The following is a 24,585-nucleotide window of genomic DNA, read 5'->3' on the forward strand; positions in this document are numbered from 1 at the left end:
CTCTGCAAACTCTCCCTGATCAAAAATTACTGCTGCACAGAGGCAAATAATATCTATTTCTAGAATAAACCAAGCCTGGAGACTCTTCTACTCTCCAGCACATGAATAGCAGGGATGTCCTAGCAAACAGTGCACAGAGCTATCACACAGATCTCTAAATTACTGCTTGTTTGAACTTACCTGAACCCTGTGTCAACTGAACTGGCCTCAAAAACAAGCTACACAATGGTGTGAGTGCTCACACTGCTGAATCAGTGCTACAAAAGGGCTTTGCATGGGTCCTATGTTGAGTGGTCATCCATTACATGGAAAAAATATGCTTCTTCCCCACCAGATTTAATAGGATATAAAGCACTGGTGGTAGATCTCATTTTCCTCCAGCTCTGAATAAGCTTTTCCTGCAATAGCACAGCACATTTGTTATAATGCACTAATATGTTAAATAATTTAATCTGATCAAACAGGTAAATAAATGCATAGAGCCCTATCTCTGCTCAGTTGTGCACAGTCACTGTTCCATGAAAAGCAGACACTTGCAATGGGAATCCCCACAGCAATTATCCACTAAAACTATTTAACATTTATCACCACGTCTCTCTCATTAACATGATATGTCTCAGCAGCATGTCCTTTGCTGAACATCCAGGTACAGCTGCCTCTGACACTTTGTGACTCTGAACAGGCTCAGGGCGAGGGAACTAAGGGTGAAATTAGGCTGAGAAAGAAGGATCAATTTTCCTCTGTATCCTCTTTTTTCCACACACACTGAGGTGTTGCAACCTTTCTGCTTTACACCCTCTGGAATCCATAAATCCAGAGGTACAGATTTGAAGGGACGTACCTGCTTGCTCATGAGTTCTTTGGGAAAAGCTCCTTGAGAGGTGACAGGACTCCTGTGAGATGGTGACAGAGCGGGGCAAGGGGAAACGAGAAAGGGAAATAATTCTGTGAGGGGACAGACAAAATAGAGGAAAGCAGGGCTGTGGGAGAGGAAAAGCAACCATGAGGGAGAACCAAGAGGGACCAGCCCTGGAGGGAAATGGGGAGTTTCAGGGGGCCCAGTAAGTGAATCCAAGAGGGTTGAGAGGGAAACTGAGGAGAACAGCACTGAGGGAGCAGCTCTCGGTGGAGGGAGAAAGGCTGAGGGAGCGGCCATCGCATGAGGGTGAGACCGCAGGGCAGTGCCAGGGCAGTGAGGTGAGGCCCTGAGGGGAGCGTCCCTCGATGAGGGACGAACGAGGGGCTGAGGGGAGCAATCCCTGAGGGATGAGCGAGGGGCTGAGGGGAGCGCACCCGGTGCGGATGAGGCGCTGAGGGGAGAACACCCAGGGCAGGTGATCCGCTCCCCAGGTGAGGCGCTGAGGGGAGAACACCCGGTGCGGTTTATGAGCTCCGATCCGCTCTCCCTGGCGCGGGTGAGGTGCCATATGAGCGGGGTGAAGCTCTGAGGGGAGCGCTCCCGGTGCGGGTGCGGCGCTGCGCCCGGTGCCGCTGACCCGCTCTTCCCGGTGCTGTTGCTACCCTCCCCGCGGTGCGGACGATCCGCCGTGCCCGGTGCGGACGGAGCACCGAGCGGAGCACATGCTCCGGAACGGAGGAGGCGCTGCCGGAGGCGCTGCCGGCATCGCTGCCGGCATCGCCGCCGGTGCGGGCGGAGCGGCCGGGGGCGGAGCTCCGGCGCTGGGGGCGGAGCTCCGGCGCTGGGGGCGGGGTCCGGCGCTCGGGGCGGGGTCCCGCGGGCTGGGAGGGGGCCGGGTGTATTGTTCCTCGCGCGGTGCATGCCGGGCGCGCCTCAGCCCCCAACATGGCGTCGCGCTGTCAGCGGTGTGTGTGAGGCGGGTGCGGGACGCGGGGCTGCGGGCGGGCACGGCGGCTCTCGGAGCTCCCCGGAGCGCCGCCGCCGCGGTGGCAACGCGCCGCTCCTCGCTGCTGCCCGCCGCGCCCCGGCTGTCCGGCGCTCAGGCCGCTGGGGACGCGCCTGCCCCCGCCCTGCCCCCGCCATGGGCGGGTAGCGGGACCCGCCTCGCCTCAGCCCTGCGGAGCCCCCCCGCCCTCCGCGCCATGGGGTCCCCGGCGGCCGCTTCGGCGGCCGCGGCCACCGACTCGGCGCAGTGGCTGTCGGTGAAGGAGGAGACCATCTTCCTGCACGACGGGCTGATCCGGGTCACCGACCTGGCCGAGCTGCCCAGCGAGATCATTGGGGTGGCCGAGCCCGGCGACACCGAGCTGGAGGTGAGGCGGCCCCCCGAGCTGAGGGGAGGGACGGGGCAGGGCCGGGGCTGAGGGGAGGATGCCCTCGGCAGAGGGGCACGGTGGCAGCGGAGGCCTGAGGCGAGGAGGACGGGGGATGGGAGATGGGGGAGCAGGGAGGATGACTCGGAGAGGGAGGATGGGGGGCCGGCATGGAGGATGCTGCGTGCGGATGCCGGGTGAGGGATCTGGAGTCCGGAGCCAGCCGGTGTCGAGGCGTTCTGCTTGTCTTGAGTCCATCTGATTTATTTCGGATAATAATGAAAGTGGAGCTGGGCAGGAGGATGGTGAGGTGCTGATGTAAATGGAGGGTGAAGTATCGGTGCGTCCTCCTTGTTTTGAATCTTGGAAATCAGAGCCGAGCTCACGGATTTCAGCGTGGCCTTTGGCCCGTTTATTTTTATTGAAGGTTTTGCGTTTTCTTGCTGTTACTTTTAGACGGTTTGTAATTGATCAGCCTTACAACGACGCGCTCAGGGGTGCCCGGGTGTTTTATTCAGCTGTTGACAGTGATTGTTATTAAGGATCCAGGAGGGCAGCCCCGATTTTCATCCCAGCTTTTTTACCTTCCCAGAACTGCCCCTGGTGTTTGCTGGCTGCAGGCAGGCGGTGCAGCTGTTTTATCTTAGGAGGAGCCGCTGAAGGACTGAATGTCACGGATTATAGGTTGCATCTATTTGGTAGACTGCATTTTTTTTTTTCCCCCCTGTGTGCCTCCCTTCTCCTGTTTCACCCCACCCTCCTCCCCGGCCGTGTGGCTCGCAATGACACAGGGGCTTTGTCACCGGAGCTGAGCGGTGGCAGCGCACAGGGGACGCTCCAGCCGGAGCTTTATTCCGGCCTCTGTTTAGTCCCAGGCATTTTAGGCCGAAAAACCATTTTTAGTGAGGTTTTAGCTGCTCTCTGAGCAGTCCTGACAACATTATTGTTCATTGGGCTTTGGGGAAACTTCCCCCAGCTTTATCTAAGGAAAGATATTTTCTGCAGAATGTGCGTTTTCTGTCCTGTGTGTTGGGACACTGGGGAATGGCATGGAGAAATCAGCTGCTCCCCTGAAATGGATGTTGGCAAATATCACATGAAGGGGAAAAGGGAGATTTTTAAGGTGGCTGACTTATCTCTGTGTGTATAAACATGGAATGATTCTCCCTTGTGATCAGAGTTGCTCTGGCATTCAGTGCAGCTTGGATGCAAGAAAATATTTTGATTCCATGGCATAGTTCTAGAAGAAGAATTGAGTTTAAAAACCGTGCTAGAAAAATAAAGTGCTCCCACAGCATTTTTCATGTTATATCACAAGAAAGGAGGATATCCTTTAAAAAACAAACGAGACCTTATTTTAAGATCTTGCCAGCCAGGCCAGAAGTGTGTTCCAGCCTGAAACTTGACACACAGCTTCACTTGACAAACACTTCAGCTCTGGAGAATTTTTTTGTTAGTGTTAGGAATGTTCTGAAACTCCAGTTGTTTGGGAGAGATAGGAATGGAATTGGTGCTACTGTGCCTTGTGCTTTGGCATTTATTATAACAAGTGTTGCAGCAATCCAGTGCCACTGATTCACCTCATTTTTTCTGCTCCAGAGATTCTTTTCCTGTTTGTGTTTGCAGTGCAAAACTTGGAAATAAATAATTAAATATGACTTTTTGCTGTGGTGCTTATTTTTGCTAAGAACTGATTTTGACTTATATTGATCTTTATTGTTAAGTCACAGCTTATTAAAACCTTTTATTTCCATCCACTGATGGAATTGATGATCACAAGTGATCAGTTTCATTTTCAGATATCTGCAAATTGGTTTAGACTTTGGCATTGAGGGGGAAGGATTTTTACAAAATGAAATTTCACATGGTGCAGATGTAAACAATTTAGCTCATAACTTTTCCCTGCCTGTTTTTAATGCTGTTTTCATTGAAATCAGGGATCCTTTGGTGATGTGGAATGGCTTTGAGGAGCCATTTTGTGGAAATAGGTGCACACATCTGATCGAAGCGTGGCCATGCAATCGACTGCTACACAAGGGCTCATTTACACTCTTTCTACTCCTACTTGCAGTGTAATAAATATCTTTGAAAATGGTCCAAACAGAAATCTCTTGGGATGTGCTATTGGCCAAGGGTAGGAGATGCTGCAGCTGCTGCTTTGATTAGGAAACTTCTTTAATTCACTTCTTGTGCTTCATCAGTGGTGGTCAGAAGCCTGGCTGAATTAGGAGCTGAAGTGCTTAATTAAAAATGTATAATGTTTAATACTTTAATGGATTTTTTTTTTGGGTGGAGAAATATCATTCAGGTCTGTTTTGCCTAAATATCCATTTAAAGAGTGTATTGGTGACTAATGTCAGTGTGTTTGGATGTGTTTCCTTTGTCCTTCTGTTCAAAGGTTCTGTCTATTTATAAAAAGAAAAGCAGAGGAAAAAATGTTACAGTGCTGGTGTTATGCCAGGAAAGGCTTATGGAAACTTATGATTTTGTTGTTTTGACTCCCATGCAGCTTTGATTTTATCTTTTTGTGTATTTGTATACACTTGCATTTATACATATATACTTTATTGGCATGTTACACGAGCCTTACTCCTAGAACAAGTTGAAAGAGAAGATTATGTTGAGTTTTAAAGGGTGTGGAGGTTTTTCCTCTGTTTTTATTTTTTCTGTGATGATGTGCGCCAACTTCTTAGATTGTTTCAGCATATTTACAAAATATTTGAGCTTTTTAAAAAATTTGATAGAATTTTGTAATGTTACACATGAACCAGCTGCTCCTGGTGCAGGTTTCCCACTAAAATCCTCTAGTCAGGAGAGACCTGGGTTAGTCAGTGATTACAGAGGCCTTTGGACCTTTATTTTAAAACCTTTCACACAGAGAAATCTCTGAAAGAGCAAAGTCTTGTCCTTCTTGGGACAGCCCTCAGACAGAGCTGGAGGTGTTACCATGACGTTGTGCTTGGTCAGTGCCCATCCAGGAGGGACATTGGGACAGGAAGGGTTTAATGTTCCCTTTAAGTTTCTTCATGTGGCCCAAAGGGAACTGCAGCACTTCCAGAATCTTCCAGCCAAGCACCTTCCCTGGAGCAACACCAGCAGCGTGGTCAGGGTTTGTCTGAGGGAGGAGAGGTCCCTCAAAGCAGGGAGATTTGATCTGCCAGCTCACCGCAGAACCCCAGAATGGTTTGGGGTGAAGGGACCCTAAAGATCATCCAGAATCCCCTGGTCCATGGGCAGGGAGCCTTGCTCTGGATTCCCATGGAGCCTCCCAGGGAGCCTTGCTCTGGATTCCCATGGAGCTGGGAGTGCAGCCCCTCCCTCAGCAGCTGTTGGGATCGTGTCTGTTTGTCTGTCCCCATCTGGTGCTTGGACTCTTGCTGAGCTCAGTTCTACTGGGCAGGTGTGGCTGTGCACTGAAAAAAATTACATTTAATTGAATGGAAGGTAAAAAAAAATAATAAAAATGGAGCAAGTAAGGAAAAAGTGGTGGCCATTCCTCTTCCCCCCCAGCATGGCCTGGGCTGGCTCTCCACAGAGAGGGTGAAGAGTGGAGTCCAGTGCTCTTTTCTCAGCATGTGCCACTCCTGTGACTGACTTGTGTTTGCCATGAAATGCTTTAGACTGGAAGGTTTCTGCTAAACTTGGAAGTTTTCACCCATTTTCCTCCCAGCCCAGAGAAAACATTTTGTCACTTTTGCCTGATTGCTGAGGGAGGGAGCAGTTCCCTGCAATTATCTGGGTCAGTGCTTCCCAAACCTTTCTGCTTGTGACCTCTGTGCCACCTACAAGCGTCACCTCTGTCGTGCTGCACGTCCCTAATGCCACCACCAACAATTGACTCCTTCCTGAGTGGGTGACCCTTCCTGGGGTGGTGACCTCTGACTGGAAAGGGCTGACCCAGGCGTGTGGCAGGCTTGGAGCAGCCTCATCCTCTGCCAGGACCTGGAATTTATTAAACTTCTCTCCTATGGACCCCTGGGCCTCTGACTTCGGGGTTTGGGAGTTGTATTTTAGGTAACCTTGGAGAGAAACATGAGGAAACTTCTCAAGGATGATTTTGCAAATCTGTTTCCCAAATATAGATCTTGTTACCCATTGCAGCTTATTAATTCAGTGATCTGCACTCTCAGATGTTTAAATTACAAAGATTTTTCTTTACCTTTTGCAGTTGTTTTCACCTACTACTTGAGTAAGAGCCAAAGAAGTATTTTAATGAACAAACAACACTTTATAGCATTTTATTTATTTACAGCTTGCTTGTTCTCTGTAATTCATCTCAGATACAAAAGTTATTTCATAAATTTGTATGGTTACAAAAATAATTTGGTATAAAATTGTAAAAGATAGCAATGTCTTAGTGCTTATTTGTGAGCAATGAGATTTCCAGTGCTTTCACAAAAGAAAATAGTTTCTGCTTTTAGCTGAGTAGTTAAAAACCTGCACTGCTCCACACAGAAGCTTTGAACAAGAGGATAAGGTTAAAATTTCTTGGAGCAGAAAAAATTGGAACAACCTTGAGACTTGTAGTTTTTACCTGCAGCACTAAAGCTGATAAAACATCAGGGAGAAAATGTTCACACATATTTGTGTATTTAGCATGTGGTGTAGCAAGGAAGAACCTTAGAGAGGGGCTAGGAAATGTTTGAGAGGAAATTAAGGTGGGTTTTGCTTTAGAGAGGGGCTAGGAAATGTTTGAGAGGAATTTAAGGTGGGTTTTACCCCAAGGCAGCTCCGTGCTGATGTCCCAGCAAGTGCCAGGAGCAGGAGGGCTCAGCACAGTGGGACACAAGGACACAGGGTTGTTTATGGAGCAGGCTCAGCTGGGATGTGTGTTTCAATCTTCAGGATACCTTTAAAACTGTCACTTGGGCTCTTTCTCTTACAGAATAATCCATACTTTTTGTAATTCACTCTTTTTACATTGTTTTATTGGTGTTGCTAGAGACAAAAGAGCCCAGTAAACAAGTGGTGCTGCCTCTGTTAATTCTGTACAAGAGGAATGGCCTTGTACCTGTAATGGGGTGGTCAGAGTAATATAATCAATTTTTTTCATGCTGCTTTTAAAGATATTTTCCAATTTTGAGATTTGTGCCTCCTGTGAGATGGAAATAATCCATATTTAATACTCAGGGGGATATAGGGGTGTAATTGATCCTGATAAATGTTCCACCATCCTCATCTTCTCATGTGAACTTCAGCCCATTGAACTCTGGAGAGAAAGAATTAAATGTTGTTGGAGATTTAGAGGCTTTCCTTTTCAATATGCAAGTTCAGGATAAAAACCTCTCTTTGTGCACAACTTCCCTGCTCCTCAGTTCCCTGGGTAGCAGAATTAAAATACAAACCCCCCACAGGCACCAGGGAGGGGACAAGGGGCAGGAATTGTAGCCAGAGGAGAAAGTTGCCTTGTAGTAACAGCTCACATTTAAATTTACTTCATAGGGTCATAAAAGCTCAGGCTAAAACTCCTCATGTATATTAGTATGTGTTAATTGGCTTGGTCTGGGATTTACTATCAGCAGAGAAACATGGTGCCCTGAAAATAGAGAATATCAGCCACTCCTTCCTGGAGCAGATTTGGAAAATTCTGTTTGATGGAGGAATTACCTGGGTGAGGTGATGTGGTGGGATGCAAAGAGATAAATATTGGGTACAGTGGGAAGATGGCACCTCCCCACAGTTCATCTAAAATCAGATAACTTCTGTGCTCCTCAATGTTGAAGATGTCAAGGACCAATTAGAGTGATTGAACTTTGGCTCTGCTATTTTCTAATTAAAATATGGACTAAAATTGATTGAAAAGATCAAACGAGGAAATAGTGTGTAAGGATAAGATACTGTAAAATTAAAATAGTGACAATTAAACTGTTTAATGATGTTTTTAGTGTTATGCAAGTAGCTTCTTACAGGATAACTTGTGCTATGGCAAAGTGATATTTGTTCCATCCCCTCTGATTCTGTTCAAGCCTTGTCAGTCAGGAGTGGTTGGAGTTGGGGGTGATGGATCAGGGGCTGGTTCAGTGGGGTTTGTGTGGGGCTGGGTTTGGTGCCTGCCCTGACACCTCCCCAGGTGCTGCACAAGGAAATATCGAGGCACCCCAAATCCCAAATCAGAGCTGGGGCTCAGGTGTAAATCCTGAGGCAGCAGGAACGGGAATTTTACCTTTTATAAACCCTGCTAGTTGTGTTGTTTGTATCAGAATTTGTGAAAGAACATGATGAAGGTTTCTTGTGTTTTATTTTAACTTGTTTTGACTTCAGATATTTGGAAGATGACAAGCTTTGCCTGGAGATATCCTGGCAAGGGCTGGGATTCCTGTGTGGAGTCTTCAATGGATCCAGAGGGAAGCACTGATGCTTGTGGCAGGGCCCAAGTGAGGCTCTGGCGCTGCTGGGCTGGGTTTGGCTCCCAGAGCAGCTCCCTGGGATGAGTCTGAACCCTGGGAGGTTTGTTCCAGCCTCACTGGGGACATTTGGTTTTCCAGCTCCTTTCTGGAGGTGGCTCTGAGTGCTGACCTCTAGTAAAAAGGCTTTTGAGGAAAACAGCCTTTAATTTAATTTGCTGAAGTATCCTGTGCTGCAATGACCTCACACCTTTCTTCAACATCCTCTTGTTTTCTGGAAGTGCAGATTCCTGCTCAGACCCTCAGATGATGCTGAATAATTAAGGTTTTTCTCCATTGGTTCCATAAGCCTTGTATGGAAATCAGATGATGAAAACTGCATTATCAAAAGTCTGGAAGTCCCACTTTGGAATGATCTTGTGAATCTGTTGAAGCTGATGTACTTGCTGTATCATTTACCCAAATTAGTGCTCATTTCCCTTATCAAAGACTGAGGCAAAATCCCAGACAGACCATGCACGCTTTTAAAGCAAATTGGGAACTGTGGGATCAGGGAGAAACTAAAACTTCAGCAGGAAAAGTCTTTTCATCAGCAAAACTGATGACACTGACTCGTCCTGATTGCCACAAGACAGACTCAGAGCTGTAGGGCCATATCAAAGGCAAAATAAATTCATTTTCCTGTTAAACTGTGGGATTTGAGGAGCAAGACATGCAGCACCAAGTACATCCCAGCTCCTCTTTTGTGGTATCTCTGTTATTAACAAACAGACCTCTTTTCTTCAGTATTTAACTCTGAAAATGCAAAAATTAATTCTCTTTTTCCTCCATTTCTGCAGCTTGTTGTCACTTAGTGGAAAATCCACCCAGTTTAGTTCAAGAAAATCAAAAGCCAACTGTTGTAGAAAGTGATTCCATCTAGAACAGCCAACAAACTTATTTTTGAGGCAGCAGAACACACAACAGGAGGTGGTTATTTTAAATGTGTAATATGTGGTTTAGGAATTAATATTCATAATCTCTTGCAGAAGTTAATTAAAGGAGGCTTATTAGGTATAAGGAGCTCAATACAACATCCATTCAAGTGTAATTATGATGTAAATTCCTTTCAGGTGAACTTTTCCTGGCTCCAGTGGTCAAAGTCCTCCTCAAAGCCGTTTCTTTGCCTTTAGTCAGGGCTGTGTGGCACTGGCAGATGTGATTTGTCCTGCAGCATTTTAACAAGCTGTTCAGGAGGCTGCAATTAGCCAGGAACATTTATTTCATGATCTCTGTGACTGCTGCCTGCAATTAAAAGCCCCACAAAACAAATAGCCCTGGATGCTGTTCCCTATGACAGCTTTGTCTCTCACATTCCCCTTCCCACGTTTATATTTATTTATTAAATGAGAGAAGGACAGTTTTACAGCATAAAGATGGGCCAAAAATTGTGTTTGAGGGTGGATGAAATGAGGCACTTTGGAGCATGGCCAGAAGCCCTTTGGATACCAAATCCCTTTGGACACTGGATCCAGAGTATCACAAAATGCTTGGCTCATGGCTTTCCTTGAGCTTGCCACAGCTTCAGTGACTTTGCTGATCTCCACTGTTGTTTGCTGGAAGGAGAAAAGTTGTCTGTAAATTACTTAAAACTCTGAATTTTCCAGTCCTAGGCTGGGTATTAAACCATAAATATATTTTTGTGTCATGCTTTATTTGTTTTCTGTTGTTCCAGCTTGGTTTCCAGTTTTATTTAGAAGTGCCAAAAAAGCCTCTTTCTTCTGTCTGAAATGATGAGGAATTAGGGTTTTTAACTACAGCAGCAACTTGAAGTATTTTGAGAAAGGTGTAGCTAAGTGCAAGATGATAAAATTTAAGAGAGAAAAAAGCAGGGGAGGAAGAGAGTGTAACAGAACTCTGGGTGGATTGGAATAAACTGGTTGGTTGGTTTGTTTGTTTGTTTGAAGAGTTCCAAAACTAGAACAAGCATGTTCCTGTGACACAATATTTGTGACCTATCAGTTTTCATAGAAGGGCTCTAAACCCCTGGGACCCTCTAACCTTGGAGTTCTTTTCAAGTTTTTAGCAAAATTGCCTCAATTACAGAAGGCTCCAGAGGAGAGTGGAATGTTTGTTTTCCAAGCTGCTCTTTTGTATTGTGTGTATCTTTCGTTACAATCTGTGTTGCTGTTTATTGAAAGCTTAAAAATCCCCAGACCTGGGTTTGGTGAGGATGCTGAGTCAGCAGTAAGAGGTTCACAGAATCCCACAGCAGTGGGGTGGGAATGGGTCTTGGGAATGGGTCTTGGGAAGGAGTCTTGGGAAGGGATCTTGGGAAGGTAGATCCCCAGTCCAAACCCCTGCCAAGGCAGGGCCACCTGGAGCAGGTGACACAGGGGAATGTCCGGGGAGAGAGACTCCGCACCCTCCCTGGGCATCTGTCCCAGTCCTTGCCATCCTCCATGGATAGAGGTTCATGGGATTCCATGTGCTTTAGTTTTTTAGTTTATTCCTTGTGTTTTAGTTTATTCCATGTGTTTTAGTTTATTCCTTGTGTTTTAGTTTATGGCCATCACTCCTCATCCCAAGATGGACACAGCACCACTCACCCAAAAATTAAAAACAATATCCCTACATCTGCCACAGAGAACAGCTCATCTAAAACTCACACCACAGCGATATGAAATTTTGTTTTTTCCCCTTTAAACCCTCTATAAACACCCAACTTTCCCCTTTGCAGATCCTGACCTTCGAGACCAAGAACCCGACGGAGCTGGCGGAGCGCCTGCGCTCGGTGTGCGGCAACCAGAGCAACGCGTACGCGCGGCTGCTGGAGTACCGGCTGAACGCGCTGCGCGGGCTCTGGAACGCCCAGCGCCAGCTGGCCCTGGAGGAGCAGCACGACCGCGACAGCTCCGGCGACGAGGAGGCGCTGGCCCTGCTCAAGCGCCAGGGGCTGTTACAGCAGCCCGAGCAGGCTCCCTTCACCTCCCGCATGGGGCTGCTGCTGGTGTTCCCGCTGATCCAGTCGCAGAGCAGGACGGACCCTTCCCTGTGTAACATCACCGCCGAGGTGCTGCTGAACTGCCTGCGGGACTGCCAGCCCCTGAGCCTGACCAAGGAACCGGCCGACTGCCTCAACGGCATCGAGGCCCTGCTCTGCTCCTGGCTCGAGGACGCGGCGCCCTCCGGCCAGCACATCCCCTACAAGCAGAAGGAAAATGCTGCTGCTGCCCTGGTTGCCTTGGCTTGTGCAAGGTAAGAGAGTGAAGTGACAGAGAATTGTGGGATTGCGTAAGATCTGTGTCTCTCGGGCTGTTGTTTGAGTCCATTCTGGCTAGCTATGGACCCTTGTCACAGTCCTGGCTAGATGGTGACAGTCCCCCTCTTTTGGAGCTCTTTTTGCAGCTACCAGTGGAGGCACAACGCAGAACAAAAAGGCCACAGCAGCAGCACAGGCCTGGGGTGGCACTGCTTTACTTTATTTGATGTTACACTCTGCAGTCACCAAAAACTATTGTGACTCCACAAGAATTCATTTCAAAACGAATTATCAAAGGTCGCTGCCACCTGCGGGCCCTCACAGGGTGTGCCCCGACGTGCATTTATCTACCTTTTGATTTGGAAAATTAGAATTCCCATGACAAACAAATGAAAATTTGCAAATTTCTCTCGATAGCTATCCTGGCCAGCTTTCAACCCATTATCCTGAACACAAGTTATTTAGAGATTCCTTACATTTGGCCCCAAAATCTTTCAAAAGTCATGCTGCCATCAGAAACGCCATCACAGTGTTCACCAGTGGCTCAGGCAAGTCCCATAAATTGGTGTTCACTTGGAGAGACTTGGGCAGTCAGCAGTGGGAAGGGTTCCTTGTGATGGGAGAAGGAAAATGACAATCTACGTGACATAACATACTCAGTACAAATTTCAAATCACCCAGTGCAAAACAACAATTAATTAAACTATTTAGTGCAATACAACAGGATTGTAAGATTGGATGTAACACCCTGGAGTTCTTAAATTCAAGGCCTGCACTGAAGTTTTTGAGGTTTGGTGTAAGGCAAAATCCCAGCCAGGTGTTCTCCAAGGGGTCACAAGCACACAGAAGTTTACTGGCAAAAAAGAGAGAATTAAGGAACTTTGGCCATGATTCACCATTCACCATACCCCCAAATTGCACATCCATGATTTTTGAACCTTCCCAGGATGGTGACTCCAGCACCCCTGGGCAATGCTGTGGTTGATGTCCATTCTCTCTTTCCATTGAAACAAATCAAAAATGATCTGACTGCACTGGTGATATTTTTAGCTTGCACCAGCCTTTCTCTTTCTGATATTTAAATATTGGGTTGGAAAGGGTGAAACTGCTAAGCATTTCTTTTTGCATGTGTTTAGCATATGCAAAGGCAGAGGGATCTGGGTTAGCAATGCCTCGTGTGCACATTGCTGCTTCTCCTGCAGGGAGCTGCTCTAGGAATGGTTCCAAACGTGTTTATCAGGAACAAAAGTTGTCTCCTTTCCCCTTTGTCCTGCACCTTTCTTTTCTGGAGAAGGTGGAACTGCCAGGTTTCAGGGCAATTCCTTTCAGGTTTGATTTCAGTGGTGTCTCTCAAATGTCTGGAGGTATTTTTTAAATTTTGTTGCCAGTGAAGAGTTCAACCATTATAGATTAAAATACCCCTTGTCCTGCATGGGTTTGACATCAAGTGATTGAGGACAAATTGGATATATTTGCTTTTAATCAAAACCTACTATTTTGAGAGAATGGGGCTTGGGGAGAGGGAGAGGAAATACAAAACCTCTGCAAAACCCCATGAATGTGGCTTTAAAGTCACAAGGAGCCTTTTGGAAATATTGTTTTCAATGTTTCTCCAGGTCACAGCCTTGTCTGTGAAGTTTAACTCTGATTTAAGATGTTGGAGTTCCCAGGATATGGCATGATTTGCTTTAGGAAAAGGTTTATTCAAATGAAACCTACTTAATTTCTAGTGCACTTGTTTTAATGAAGTCAATGATAAATTTATGGTTTGTGGCAAATTATTCTGTCCTGACAACTGCCTTATCTGAAAGGCAATGTACTTGAACATAGCTCAGAGAAATTGGATTTGATAAACACAATCTCATTTCTTTTTTTTTTTCCCCAGATGTCAATTTGCAGGAAATATGGGATGTTCTGTTGCAGCTGAGCTAAATTTCAAGTAGAGCTTTTGAACTTCAGGTTGATCTTTTATTTTCTTTGCAAGTCTGGCTTGCATTGCTTAGAGAGTTGAAATATCCCATTGTGCTTTGTTCACCTCTGAAAGCCTCACACTTTTCCTTTAAATATCTAAGTCATGTGTTGAAGAAAAAACCTTGAAAATGAGACCATTATTGACATTCCTAGTTGCAATCTTGGGTGCTTCTTAGTGCTAAAAATAAAACCACAGGGTAAATATTGCTTTAAATAATTAATTGAGGTGCTTCAATGTGTTTGGTGTCAATTTTCTCCAGGCTGAGGTTTATCAGTGGAAGCAAAGAGCTGAGATGTCACTGGGGAAAGCAGGGATTGGGGTGTGGAGGAGGGAGATTTGCGAGCTGAGTGACCACAAGTGACAGCAAAAGGTTGGATTCAGCAGAGTGCAGGGCAAGGACCTCTGCAGCTGGTCACTCCTGTTGTGGAGAAAGCAGCTCCTAACTGACCTGAGACACAGCCAAATTCTCCTGCTTAGGTGGGCTGTGAGGCCTGGAAATAAATACCACATCTGCCAGAAAATGGCCCTAATCTTTAAAACAGAAATTGTAAAATACAGATTTTTAAAGAGGTCTGGATCTTCCAAATTTGGAGTTGGGAGGGGAGACCTCATCCCAATGCACAACTTCCTCAGGAGGGGCAGTGCAGGGACAGGACCAGGGAACAGCTGGAGCTGTGCCAGGGGGTTTTGTGATAGGGGGAAGGTGCTGGCACTGCCCAGGCTCCCCAGGGATGGGCACAGCCCTGAGGCTGCCAGAGCTCCAGCAGTGTTTGGACAAAGCTCTCAGGGACAGCCTGGGATTGTTGGGGTGTCTGTGCAGGGCCAGGAGCTGGATGTTGGTCCCTGTGGTCCCTTCCAGCTCAGGATATTCCATGATTCTGTGAAAGGAAATCAGAATCTTGATAAGAAATGGATGAGTCCTATTGGAGTTAGGAAAGGCATCTCCAGCTGGGAGTGCAGCAGCCCTTGCTCAGAGTTGGGCTCAGCCAGGAAGGTCCTTAGGTTGCACTGGAGATCTGAGTGTGATTAATCAGCTACAAAAAGTCCTGAGAGAGCTGCCTCAGGGGCAAGGTTGAGGTGTTTTATCAGGTGCCTGGATTGCCTTTCTGAACCTGCTGTTGATAACCCAGCTGCTCTCCTCCCTGCTGGGGCTTCAGCCTCTTCCAAAACACGGTGGAATTCAGGCCAGAGGTTCCCCAGCATTCTGCCTGTCCCCCTCTCTTCCTCCTTCCCCTTCCTCCCAAAGAATGAACATCCTGCAGGAAAGAGAAGCCAGTTAGAAGAGAAGCTGATGCCATATTGTGGCTGTGGGTGTTCTCCATGGCTGCTGTTGTGTGTGTTCAGTCTGCCTTCAGTAGACATCTTTAATTCATGTTTTTCTTGTCCTTTTAGAGGGTCGCTGAAAACCTTTGTTCATACAGTGCATCTATTACAGAAACAGACTGAGCTGGGGTCCCTGCCTGTGGCTGATGTTCTCTACAGGTTTGTAGAACTTTTCTTCTTGTAAACTTTTCCAGCAGCTCTGAAAATGTGTTAAGTGCATGCAGGGAGGAATGGCTTTAAAAGTGATTAAAAGGCTTTAGAGTTATTGAAAGCTTTAGGGAAGATTTAGTCATGTGCAGAAGACATTAGAAAATCAAACCTAAAAGCATTGATTGGATTTTGGGTGTTTTGTTTTTTTCATTAAATATTGATGATTCCTTTAAATGACTTATGAACTCTGACAGAATAATTACTTTAAATACATCATGGGCTTAACTTTTAATTTAGCTCATTTTTCCTACCGCTGTTCCTTATAAAATTTTATTTTATTTTCTGCTTAAAGGTTGTTGCTCTTGGAGGGAGGCCCTGGATCCCCCTCCTGCCTGCTTGGAGGGAAGCACATCGTGTCCTGGGGCTTTGAGGACATGTTACCTGCCCCTGATGCCAACACTGGTGCCAGCAGTGAGAATAAAGGTGAATTATTTCATCCTTGTCACCACCAGCAGAGAACAAGATGCTTTAAGTGCTGATAATTGTTTAAAGATGAATAAAGTAAAACTTTAGAGTTGGGGCTCAAAAAATGTTGCTGGAGAGCAGCTGCTGGTTTGAACTGTCAGGCTGTGGGAAGCAGTCCAAGGCAGTTGATCCAGTGACCCTTCCTGACTCCAGTGGGAATGTTTCAGAGGGGTCAGACAGAGTTTGGATATTATCCCCTCGTTAGAGCATAATCACTGCCCTGTGCAGTATCCCTGTGTTCAACAGCCAGCTATCAGTGGCCCAGCACGTTTATTTTTAGTACAAGTTCATTGTTTTGTTTTTCCCCTCTTCCCTATTCTGCTTTTGGTTCTGCCCAGTTGAGTTTGAAGTTTTTTTTGATGCTTTCTTTTGTATTTCTTTTCCTGAATTCATTCTCAGTTTTTACTGCTTTGTTTGCTTACTATTTTTGTAATAAATAAGAGTTCATGTGATTTTTGAAATATTAGTTCAAGCTTTGATGACATTTAATGCAATCCATAGGAGTTTAAAAATCTGAGTTGTTATTTTACCTGCAGATTTTTGGAGACATCTCTTTTTAGCTGTTTAGGCAGAAGAGTGAGTGGACTTTTCCTTCCTGAGCTGAGTGTCCAGATCCTGTGAAATTCAATAGATTGACTGGACTTGTGTCCCATCTTGATTATTAGTAATTACTGCTCTGTGATTCAAATACATTTTGTCTTAATTGAAGTGTTCAGAAGTGGAAGGATCTGAGCAGCTTTAGGAGAATCACAGAGTTTGGCAGAAAAGAGATCAAGGCTCAATATGAGATTCTTCTTCTCTCTCACACTAAGTGAGACCATCTGGGCACCTCTGAGGCTTAAAGATGTGAAGAACCACGGGGTCTGCTGGGCTGTGCCTGTGTTCCAGCAGCTCTTGGAGCACCAAATCATAAATTTAGTATTAAAAAAGGGTTGGTAGTGACCTACCATGAGCATGTGCTGGTTTCCCTGGGGTGCACCCCCAGGGAGAATTCCCAGCTGGAATGTTGCAGTTACAGAGCTGCTCTGTGCTGTCCTTGCTCCTGCTGCAGATGCAGACCTGGGCCGGTGCCTCGCAGCCGATGGGCTCTACCTGTACACCACCAACTCTGTGGGCAGGGGAATCAGCAAACTGGGCTCAGGCCTGCATGGAACCCTCAGGTAAGGGACACTGCAGTGCTGCCTCTTCTGCACAGCACAGAAACACAAAGGTTCCTGATTTGGGAAGCCTCTCCCAGATGTTGGGAGGATATGGAGCTTGGAAGGAGGTGATCTCTAAGGTCCCTCCCAGCCCAAACCAGTCTGTGATTCCATGATACTGTAAATTTTCATTAAATGCTGTTTTAATGTGTTGGGTTTCTCAGCTGAAATTCTTATTGAGTGTGTATAGCCGTGATATTTTCTGAAAAATCCTTCCCTTAGGATTTTTCTTCCTGAGAAGCTGAGAGGCCTCAGCAACAAAATGTAAACAATGGTTATCTGCTGCTGTGGAATGCAACAGGTGCATCTGTGATTGGTCTCATGTGGTTTTCTAATTAATGGCCAGTCACAGTCCAGCTGGCTCAGACTCTCTGAGAGTCACAAGCCTTTGTTATTCATTCCTTTTTTTCTATTCTTTGCCAGCCTTCTGATGAAATCCTTTATTCTATTATTTTAGTATAGTTTTAATATAATATAATAAAATAATAAATCAAGCCTTCTGAAACATGGAGTCAGATCCTTATTTCTTCCCTCATCCTTGGACCCCTGTGAACACTGTCACAAGTGTGTTTTGTCTAAAATTAAAGAAGAAGTTGAGGTGGAAGGGACCTGTAGAGGCTGTTAGTTCAATCTCCACAGCAGCAGAATTTTAAATTCAGTTTTATTTTTTAATGTCTAGTATGTTGCTTGATTCTCTGCTGAGAGGAATATACTACAGACCAGTTCTGTGACTTCTTATTTATAGCTGAATTTGTGAGTGTTTGTTTGCTAATTATGTCATTCATTAAGTAATTAGTGCAGCTGTGACTCACTGCACCTCCTTGCTTCTTCATTGCTTGAAAACCACGAGGCTTTTTACGCTTAAAGCCTTTCACAACAAAACTTGCTGACTTGAATAAGTTCAATCAAAGTTCAGCGCTGTGGTTGCCTTGTGGTTGTTATTTGAACTAAAACCCAGAGAAGCAGGGCAGGGCTGATGGAGTCTGAACATCCTGGTGGGTTTTTTGCAGGGGGTTTGTGTACTGCCGGAACGAGGAGCTGGAGACGGGCTGGGTGGCTTTTGGCAATGGCAAACTGCTCCATCGGCCCGTGTCCTTTGATAGCAAACCTCACTACCTGTTCCAGCTCGTGGATCAACATACCCTGCAGGTAAAGGGGACAGGAACAAGCAGGCTGAATGAATCATGCTCATTTTAGCTTTAATTGGTTTTATCCTTGAAGTTTCTTGTTTTGTTAAACCGTTTTTCTAACCCGGCCTTGAAGCGACTCTGTGGTGAATGTGGAAGTTATGGTGGAGATGTTACTGTTTTAATGTGTCTTATATGTAAATATATGTATTTATCTATAATTTGTCTATAATATATGTATTTATCTCTAATTACACTGTTCTGTATTATGGGGTACTGGTAGAGCTTGTTCAGCCTGGAGGAGACTGTGGGGTGACCAACCCACAGCTTCCTCAGGAGGGGCAGCTCCAATCTCTGTGAACAGGGACAGGACCCAGGGAGCAGCTGGAGCTGTGTCAGAACAGGCTTAGGTTGGGTATCAGGGGAAGGTTCTTCCTCCAGAAGGTGCTGGGCCCTGCCCAGGCTCCCCAGGGAATGCTCAAGGCTGCCAGAACTCCAGGAGGATTTGGACAGTGCTCCCAAGGATGCCCAGGGTGGGATTGTTGGGGTGTCTGTGCAGGGCCAGAGTTTGATAATGATCCCTGTGGGTCCCTTCCCACCCAGGATATTCCACGATTCCAGTGTGGTCACTTCTTAAAGCAGTCAAACAGCAGCAAAATGGACTTTGATTTAAATCCATTATGTGTTCTTCCTGAGCAGCTCTTTGTTCTTCCCCTGTCCCAAAATTCAGGTGTTGTTTCAGATCTGGTTGTGATTTGTAGATAAACAACTTTGTAAAACTGGGGTAGTTTGTTTACTTTGGGGTTTTTCCTGCTGTGGTTTTAAGGATGGATACACACATTTATCTCCAGTGTGTTTCCTTACACTGAGAATGTTTAATTCCCCTTTTCTTCTCAAGTTTCATGCAATGTTTAAGAGAAGTTGCAGAAAGTAGGTGACTCAATAGGATGTGTATTTTCCTTGTGGTACTGTGGGTTTGTTCTCCATCATTAGAGAGGAGATGATCCTTTTATTTTTAGATAGGTTAAATCTGAGATCTATGAGCTGGTTTGGATATTTGACAAATATCACAGAATAGCTGTTGGTAATAAATCAATGTAATGCTACTACTAAGTCCAATATTAAGCTCTTCTGCACTAACTGCATTTGATCTCTTTTTATTTTTCATACTGTTCATACTTGTAAGGCCAAACTGCACAGTCTGACCTGTTAAGATGCTTTGTGTCTCATAGGTATGTCAGATAATCCCAATGCCAGTAAATCACTTCCCAGTTGGCAGCACTATGACCACCGTGCATCTTTCTTCAGATGGAACCTTTTTCTACTGGATTTGGTCTCCTGCAAGCCTCAATGAAAAAACCCCCAAAGGCCACTCTGTCTTTATGGATATTTTTGAAATTATAGTAAGCAAATTGTGTGTTTTCTATGCCTGGTGTTGGTAGCATAACCAGTTTAATTAAATATCAGCATTTTTTAATTGACATATTAGGTTTGGATATTTATGGGCGTGATCTGAATGGATTTATGTGAAATAACTGAACAGAACAGAAGGTGAACTGTCCAATTCCATCTCCAGAGGATGATTATATTTAGCAATAGGAGTTCTCTTGTAGCATAAAATGTGGTTTTTATGTCTGCATTTCTGCTCAGCAGAGGAGGATGGAGTGGGATGGTGGAGCTGGAATTGGGAAGCTGTAGTAGTACAACTCATGGAAAATCCCAAACGCTCTAAACCACATCTTCATTAAGAGATGCATTCTGCAGTAAAACATCCCCTGAACATCATGGTCTGAAGAAATCATTGCTCACACTTTTTGCCTGGAAAAATGATTGAGCCAAATTATTTGCAAGTGAAACACCACTAAGAAAATACAAGAGGATTATATCTTTTTAATCAGAGTTTCCTAAATAAACTCAAGTTTAGACAAGCAATTCTGTCTTTAAAAACAAGCATAAATTGAGATATTTAATAGAATATCTTCTAAGATGTTAGATATCTTCTGTTAAATTATTCTATTGAACCATGAAGTCACAAACACAAAAATATTCCTGTCTTGCTTTCAGAACTTTGTTTTTGCAAGTCGCTTCATATTTGTGCCTGATATTATTCAGGTGATCTCTGACCTATGGATTCCAACATCTAAAGTATTTTTTCCTCCACTTTACCAGGTAGAAAATGGCATTTGTATAGCAAATCCTCTGCAGGAAAGAATTATCCTGATGAGGAAAGAGGGGGAATCTGCCAAGAGCATCAATGAGATGCTGCTGAGCCGCCTGTCCCGGTACCGCGCCTCCCCCTCGGCCACCCTGGCTGCTCTCACAGGCTCCACCATCTCCAACACCCTCAAGGAGGACCAGGCAGGTCAGAAACACTTCACTTTTCATTTCTTACCTCACACAGCATCCATCCTGCTTATTACTGACCTCTTAGCACAGGTTTAAAAAAAAAAAAGTGATTTTTTGTCTTTTTCCCCCAAATCTGTACTTGGAAGATCCTCACAAATACGTATTTGCTTAATGCTGGAATTATGAGTTCCTTTGGTGAATTAGGATTGTGAGGCAACTTTGGGGATGGAAAATAAGAAGTTTAGGGATGGAAAATTGGAAGATTTTTCCAATTCCATTCTTGCATTAGTTTGGGGAATCTGGTAGTTGCATTTCTCTGCTTGCAGCTCAGCTGGGCTTCTAATTGGTGTGTAAAAATGGCCTGCAGGTTAGAAAATGGAATTATTGCTTCACCAGTCACTGGAATATTACAAATCTTAGGTGATTTTGCACTTTTTCGAGGTTATCTGCACAATGTTTGGGTATTCTTTTATGGAAACAACCAAAGTTAATGAGGGAATCCTGACTGAGCTGCACTGATAGCTTTCAGGATGATCTGAAGCTTTGTTAGATTTGTCTGAAGATTTTATCCAGTTTATCTTGAATTATTTCTCTTCTTCCTTCACAAGTACATGAGTTTTCTTTCTTCAATTTGAAACAATTGAAAGTATTTCCATAAAAATAAATTATACATGAAATGGCTCTGCTTCCAGGGAATTTGGCAAGGAGTTAGCTCAGAGAGCTATTTTAAAGGTTGTGTTTTGCCATTTAGCAACTCAAGTGCTACAGAAAAAGGAGAGTAAGTGGCTATTCTTGGCTAATTCTTGAGTCAGCACTCAAAAAGTGTTGATCAGCTGTTGCAGGAAGGAGATCATTTGGGCTGTCTACGTTTCATGAGGAGCAGGAGAACTTAAAATAGTAAATGCATAGTGAATCTCAAGTGATCTGTGGATGTGAGGAGACCATTTGGCTCCAAATGCTTTCAATGTAATTATCACCACACAATTCTTAATAGTTTTGGTTATACCTAATTTTTTATTTATTTTATTTGGAAGTTGTTTCTGTTAGTTGGATAACCCATGAAACTCTTTGTAGCCTTGTGGGGATTGAATGTTGAATGACCCATGAAAATCTTTGTAGCCTTGTGGGGATTGAATGTTGAATAACCCATGAAACTCTTTGTAGCCTTGTGGGGATTGAATGTGTGAGGTTGGGAGGCCACAGAGGAATCATGGATGCCTCAATCCCTGGAAATGCTCAAGGCCAGGTTCATGGAGCTCTGAGCAGCCTGGTCTCATGGAAGGGGTGAAAATTGGAATGGGATGATTTTGATCCAAACCATTCTGGAATTCTGTAGAACCTTCTCAACAAACCTTCTAAATACGAATTCCTTTGAAGCCCCGAGCAGAGCTCTGCCTTGTCCTGCAGAAGTGCAGTTTGTGAGTTTGTCTGGTGCATGTTGCAGCTGCCAACACGAGCTGTGGGCTGCCCCTGAAGATGCTGAGGAAGACCCCAATCTACACCTGTGGCACCTACCTGGTGATGCTGGTGCCGCCCCCGGGGGGCTCGGGCAGCTCGGCCACGCGCTCGCTCTTCGGGGGCACCAGCGCTTTGTCCTCCTTAAAAAGTAAGTCAGGGTCATTGGTGGCAGACTGGGAGTCCTTGGCTGCCTGGAGTGCAATAAATTTCTCAGGAATTGATTGATTGGAGCTGTGTTTGTGTGCAGTTCTTGCCTCCAGCCTGGTGTTCAACATCTCGGATGGGCAGTTCACCAGCAGGGCAGATCTCATTGACGCTGCGGGCAGCTCGCTCGGACGGGGGGCTCTGGTGCCAGGGCTTGGTAAGGAATCTGTCAGTCCTTCACATCCTAAATGATCCATCTGGGATTGAAATTGCAGCCAGCAACTCTGCAGTGGGGTGGGGTAAAATAAACTTTTAAAGCAAATAGTTTGGGTTTATGATGTCTATAAAGATGCTTCAGTCTGGTTTTCTGCTAAATTGATGTGTGAAATATTTTCCTTCTCTCAGGTGCTTGTTATGATACAATGAATAACATGATCTGGACGTGCTCCAATGATTATATTGATCAGTGGTGCAATCCTGGGAACCAGGCATTCCACTGTGTGTGCCAGAGGCTGGGAGTGAGCCACGTCATCGCAGAGCCCAAAGGTGAGGGGAGCCCAGGAGTCAGCACTTTGTACAAAGGGGAAATGAAACAGGAGTGGCAGAGAATAAACAGACAGAAACTGCCTTGCTGTTAACAGCTGAGTTAATTCCTGGATAGAGTTGTAAATATTGGTCATGGTTTAGCTTTTCTTTAAGAGAGGGAAAAGTACAAAGTGAGATGTGGGGAAGATTCCAGATTCTTGCTGCCTTCAGCATAATAAAAAGGTGGTTTGGGTAATCCTTTTATGCCCTGAAGTTGATTTATTGCATTTTAGAAACAGAGGCTGATAATCCAATCTGTGTCTACAGACATTTGAACTCTCCTGTCCTTGCAGGGGATGCAACAACCACAAATGAGGTGATTAACCAGTTACTGCACCATGTTGGTGCCATGTGCATCCACCAGCTCAACCTCCTGGCAGCCAGCAACAACCTCCCCATCAGCAATTTCTTGGGCAAGCAGCATCCCATTGAAGCCCATCACCTGAGCAGCATCTGTGACATTATGGAAAAGGCCATGGTCAATGGGGACACCTGCATCATCCGCTGCATCCTCGTTGTCTTCCAGGTACAGAACCTGAAATTGGCCTAAAAACTCACAGGGAAAAATGAAAAACTTGGTTTGGAGTACAGGCAACCATGGGTTTCATTTTTATTTAATTTTATTTTTTTCCCCATTGGAATCCGTGTAATGGAAGTTGATTTAGCAGTGGCTTTGCAATATTTTATATATTCCTTTAAGAGCCCTAATTTAAATACAATCTCTATAGATTAAAATAAAACACAGAGAGGTTATATCCTTCTTTCTTTGTATTTCCTCCCTCTATTTTTTGATTCAAAATCAGATTCTGACTCAGACTTCTATACCCACAGAAATAGTTTGAAATACAGTTTGCAAAATAGTTGAAAAACTGACTGCAGAAAATAAGTTAATGTAAATAATGTGTGTATTTCTAATATTAATATTTTTGTATTTCATTTTTCTTAGGTGGTTTTTAAATTTTTCTTCAGCCCCCAAACTGAAAGGAACAGAGACATTGTCAGAAGGTCTGGGCTGTTGCTGTGGCAGTTACTGATGGCCCCAAGGGATCAGATCTGCTCTGAAATCCAGAAGGAAGTTTGTCTGGCTATTAGGTGAATATCAACTTAACTTAGAATTTAGTTTCTTTGAAATGTGGTGACAGATGAACATTCACACTGTATTTAGTTTAATTTTACATTAATATGAGGAAATGTAGTGTGATGGATTTTAAGACATAATATGATAAAATTATTTCAGTTGTGTCTGTGGGAGAAGAGATACAATATGTTGGTCTTGATGAAACAACAAGTTGTAATTACTTTCTTCTATTTTTTTTCTTTTTTACTTGCTTTCTTAAGGATTTTTTTAATGTTTATTATAAAATAGTTGCTAAATTCAAGCAGAGTTTCTTTGAATGAGTTCCTTATTTGGCTGCTGTGGTGTTCAGGGAAAGGCACTGCTGGTGTTGGCAATTCTTATCTCAGTGTAACACTGGAGTTCTCCTGAGCTAAAGGAACATCAGGAGAAGCAGAATTAATGATCCTGGAGGGGTTAATGATCCTGGAGGGGTTAATGATACTTGAGCAATGCTCTGAGACTGAAGGCCCAGGGGAAAAAAAGAAGTGTGCTTGTATCTCCTGAAAAGGAGATAATGGGAACCTCAGGGCCAAGGAATGCTGGCTCCAGTGTGCCAAGGACAAACAGAACCTGCATTTGCCAGTGGGAAGTGCTCCAGAGGCTGAGAACAAAATCTTTTGAATATCAACCTGAATTTTCTTGGTGTGAATCACAACATCCCAAATTTCTGTGGCTCTGTGCAACCCTTGAGTGAAGAATAGTTTGGCTCAGGAGGGTTACCTGTGCTTTCTGACAGGGAAAAGTGTAATACCTGTGTGTTCCTGTGCCTTGTGAAACAGCTCCAGGGTGGGCACTGGGTGATGTTTCCTCCCTCCTGTGTCC

At 44.8% G+C, this 24,585-nt stretch overlaps 1 protein-coding gene across 1 annotated transcript in view; it reads left to right on the forward strand.

Annotated features, from left to right (window-relative positions):
• The first annotated feature begins 2,051 nt into the window (after positions 1 to 2,051).
• Positions 2,052 to 24,585, forward strand: part of HECTD4 (HECT domain E3 ubiquitin protein ligase 4) — a 67,824-nt gene continuing 45,290 nt past the window's right edge. Inside the window, exons 1-13 of the mRNA XM_054288505.1 lie at positions 2,052 to 2,232; positions 11,296 to 11,813; positions 15,182 to 15,271; positions 15,615 to 15,745; positions 16,839 to 16,947; positions 17,997 to 18,135; positions 19,346 to 19,516; positions 20,283 to 20,475; positions 21,904 to 22,065; positions 22,165 to 22,278; positions 22,467 to 22,607; positions 22,940 to 23,172; positions 23,593 to 23,738. Of these exons, the coding sequence (XP_054144480.1) occupies positions 2,062 to 2,232; positions 11,296 to 11,813; positions 15,182 to 15,271; positions 15,615 to 15,745; positions 16,839 to 16,947; positions 17,997 to 18,135; positions 19,346 to 19,516; positions 20,283 to 20,475; positions 21,904 to 22,065; positions 22,165 to 22,278; positions 22,467 to 22,607; positions 22,940 to 23,172; positions 23,593 to 23,738 (2,318 nt within the window). The 5' untranslated portion in view covers positions 2,052 to 2,061. The remainder of the gene's footprint in view (positions 2,233 to 11,295; positions 11,814 to 15,181; positions 15,272 to 15,614; positions 15,746 to 16,838; positions 16,948 to 17,996; positions 18,136 to 19,345; positions 19,517 to 20,282; positions 20,476 to 21,903; positions 22,066 to 22,164; positions 22,279 to 22,466; positions 22,608 to 22,939; positions 23,173 to 23,592; positions 23,739 to 24,585) is intronic.

Source organism: Melozone crissalis, unplaced genomic scaffold (genome assembly GCF_028551555.1).
Source record: "Melozone crissalis strain CALT ecotype California unplaced genomic scaffold, PUWL_Pcris_2 ptg000063l_1, whole genome shotgun sequence".
Classification (NCBI taxonomy): Eukaryota; Metazoa; Chordata; class Aves; order Passeriformes; family Passerellidae; genus Melozone; species Melozone crissalis.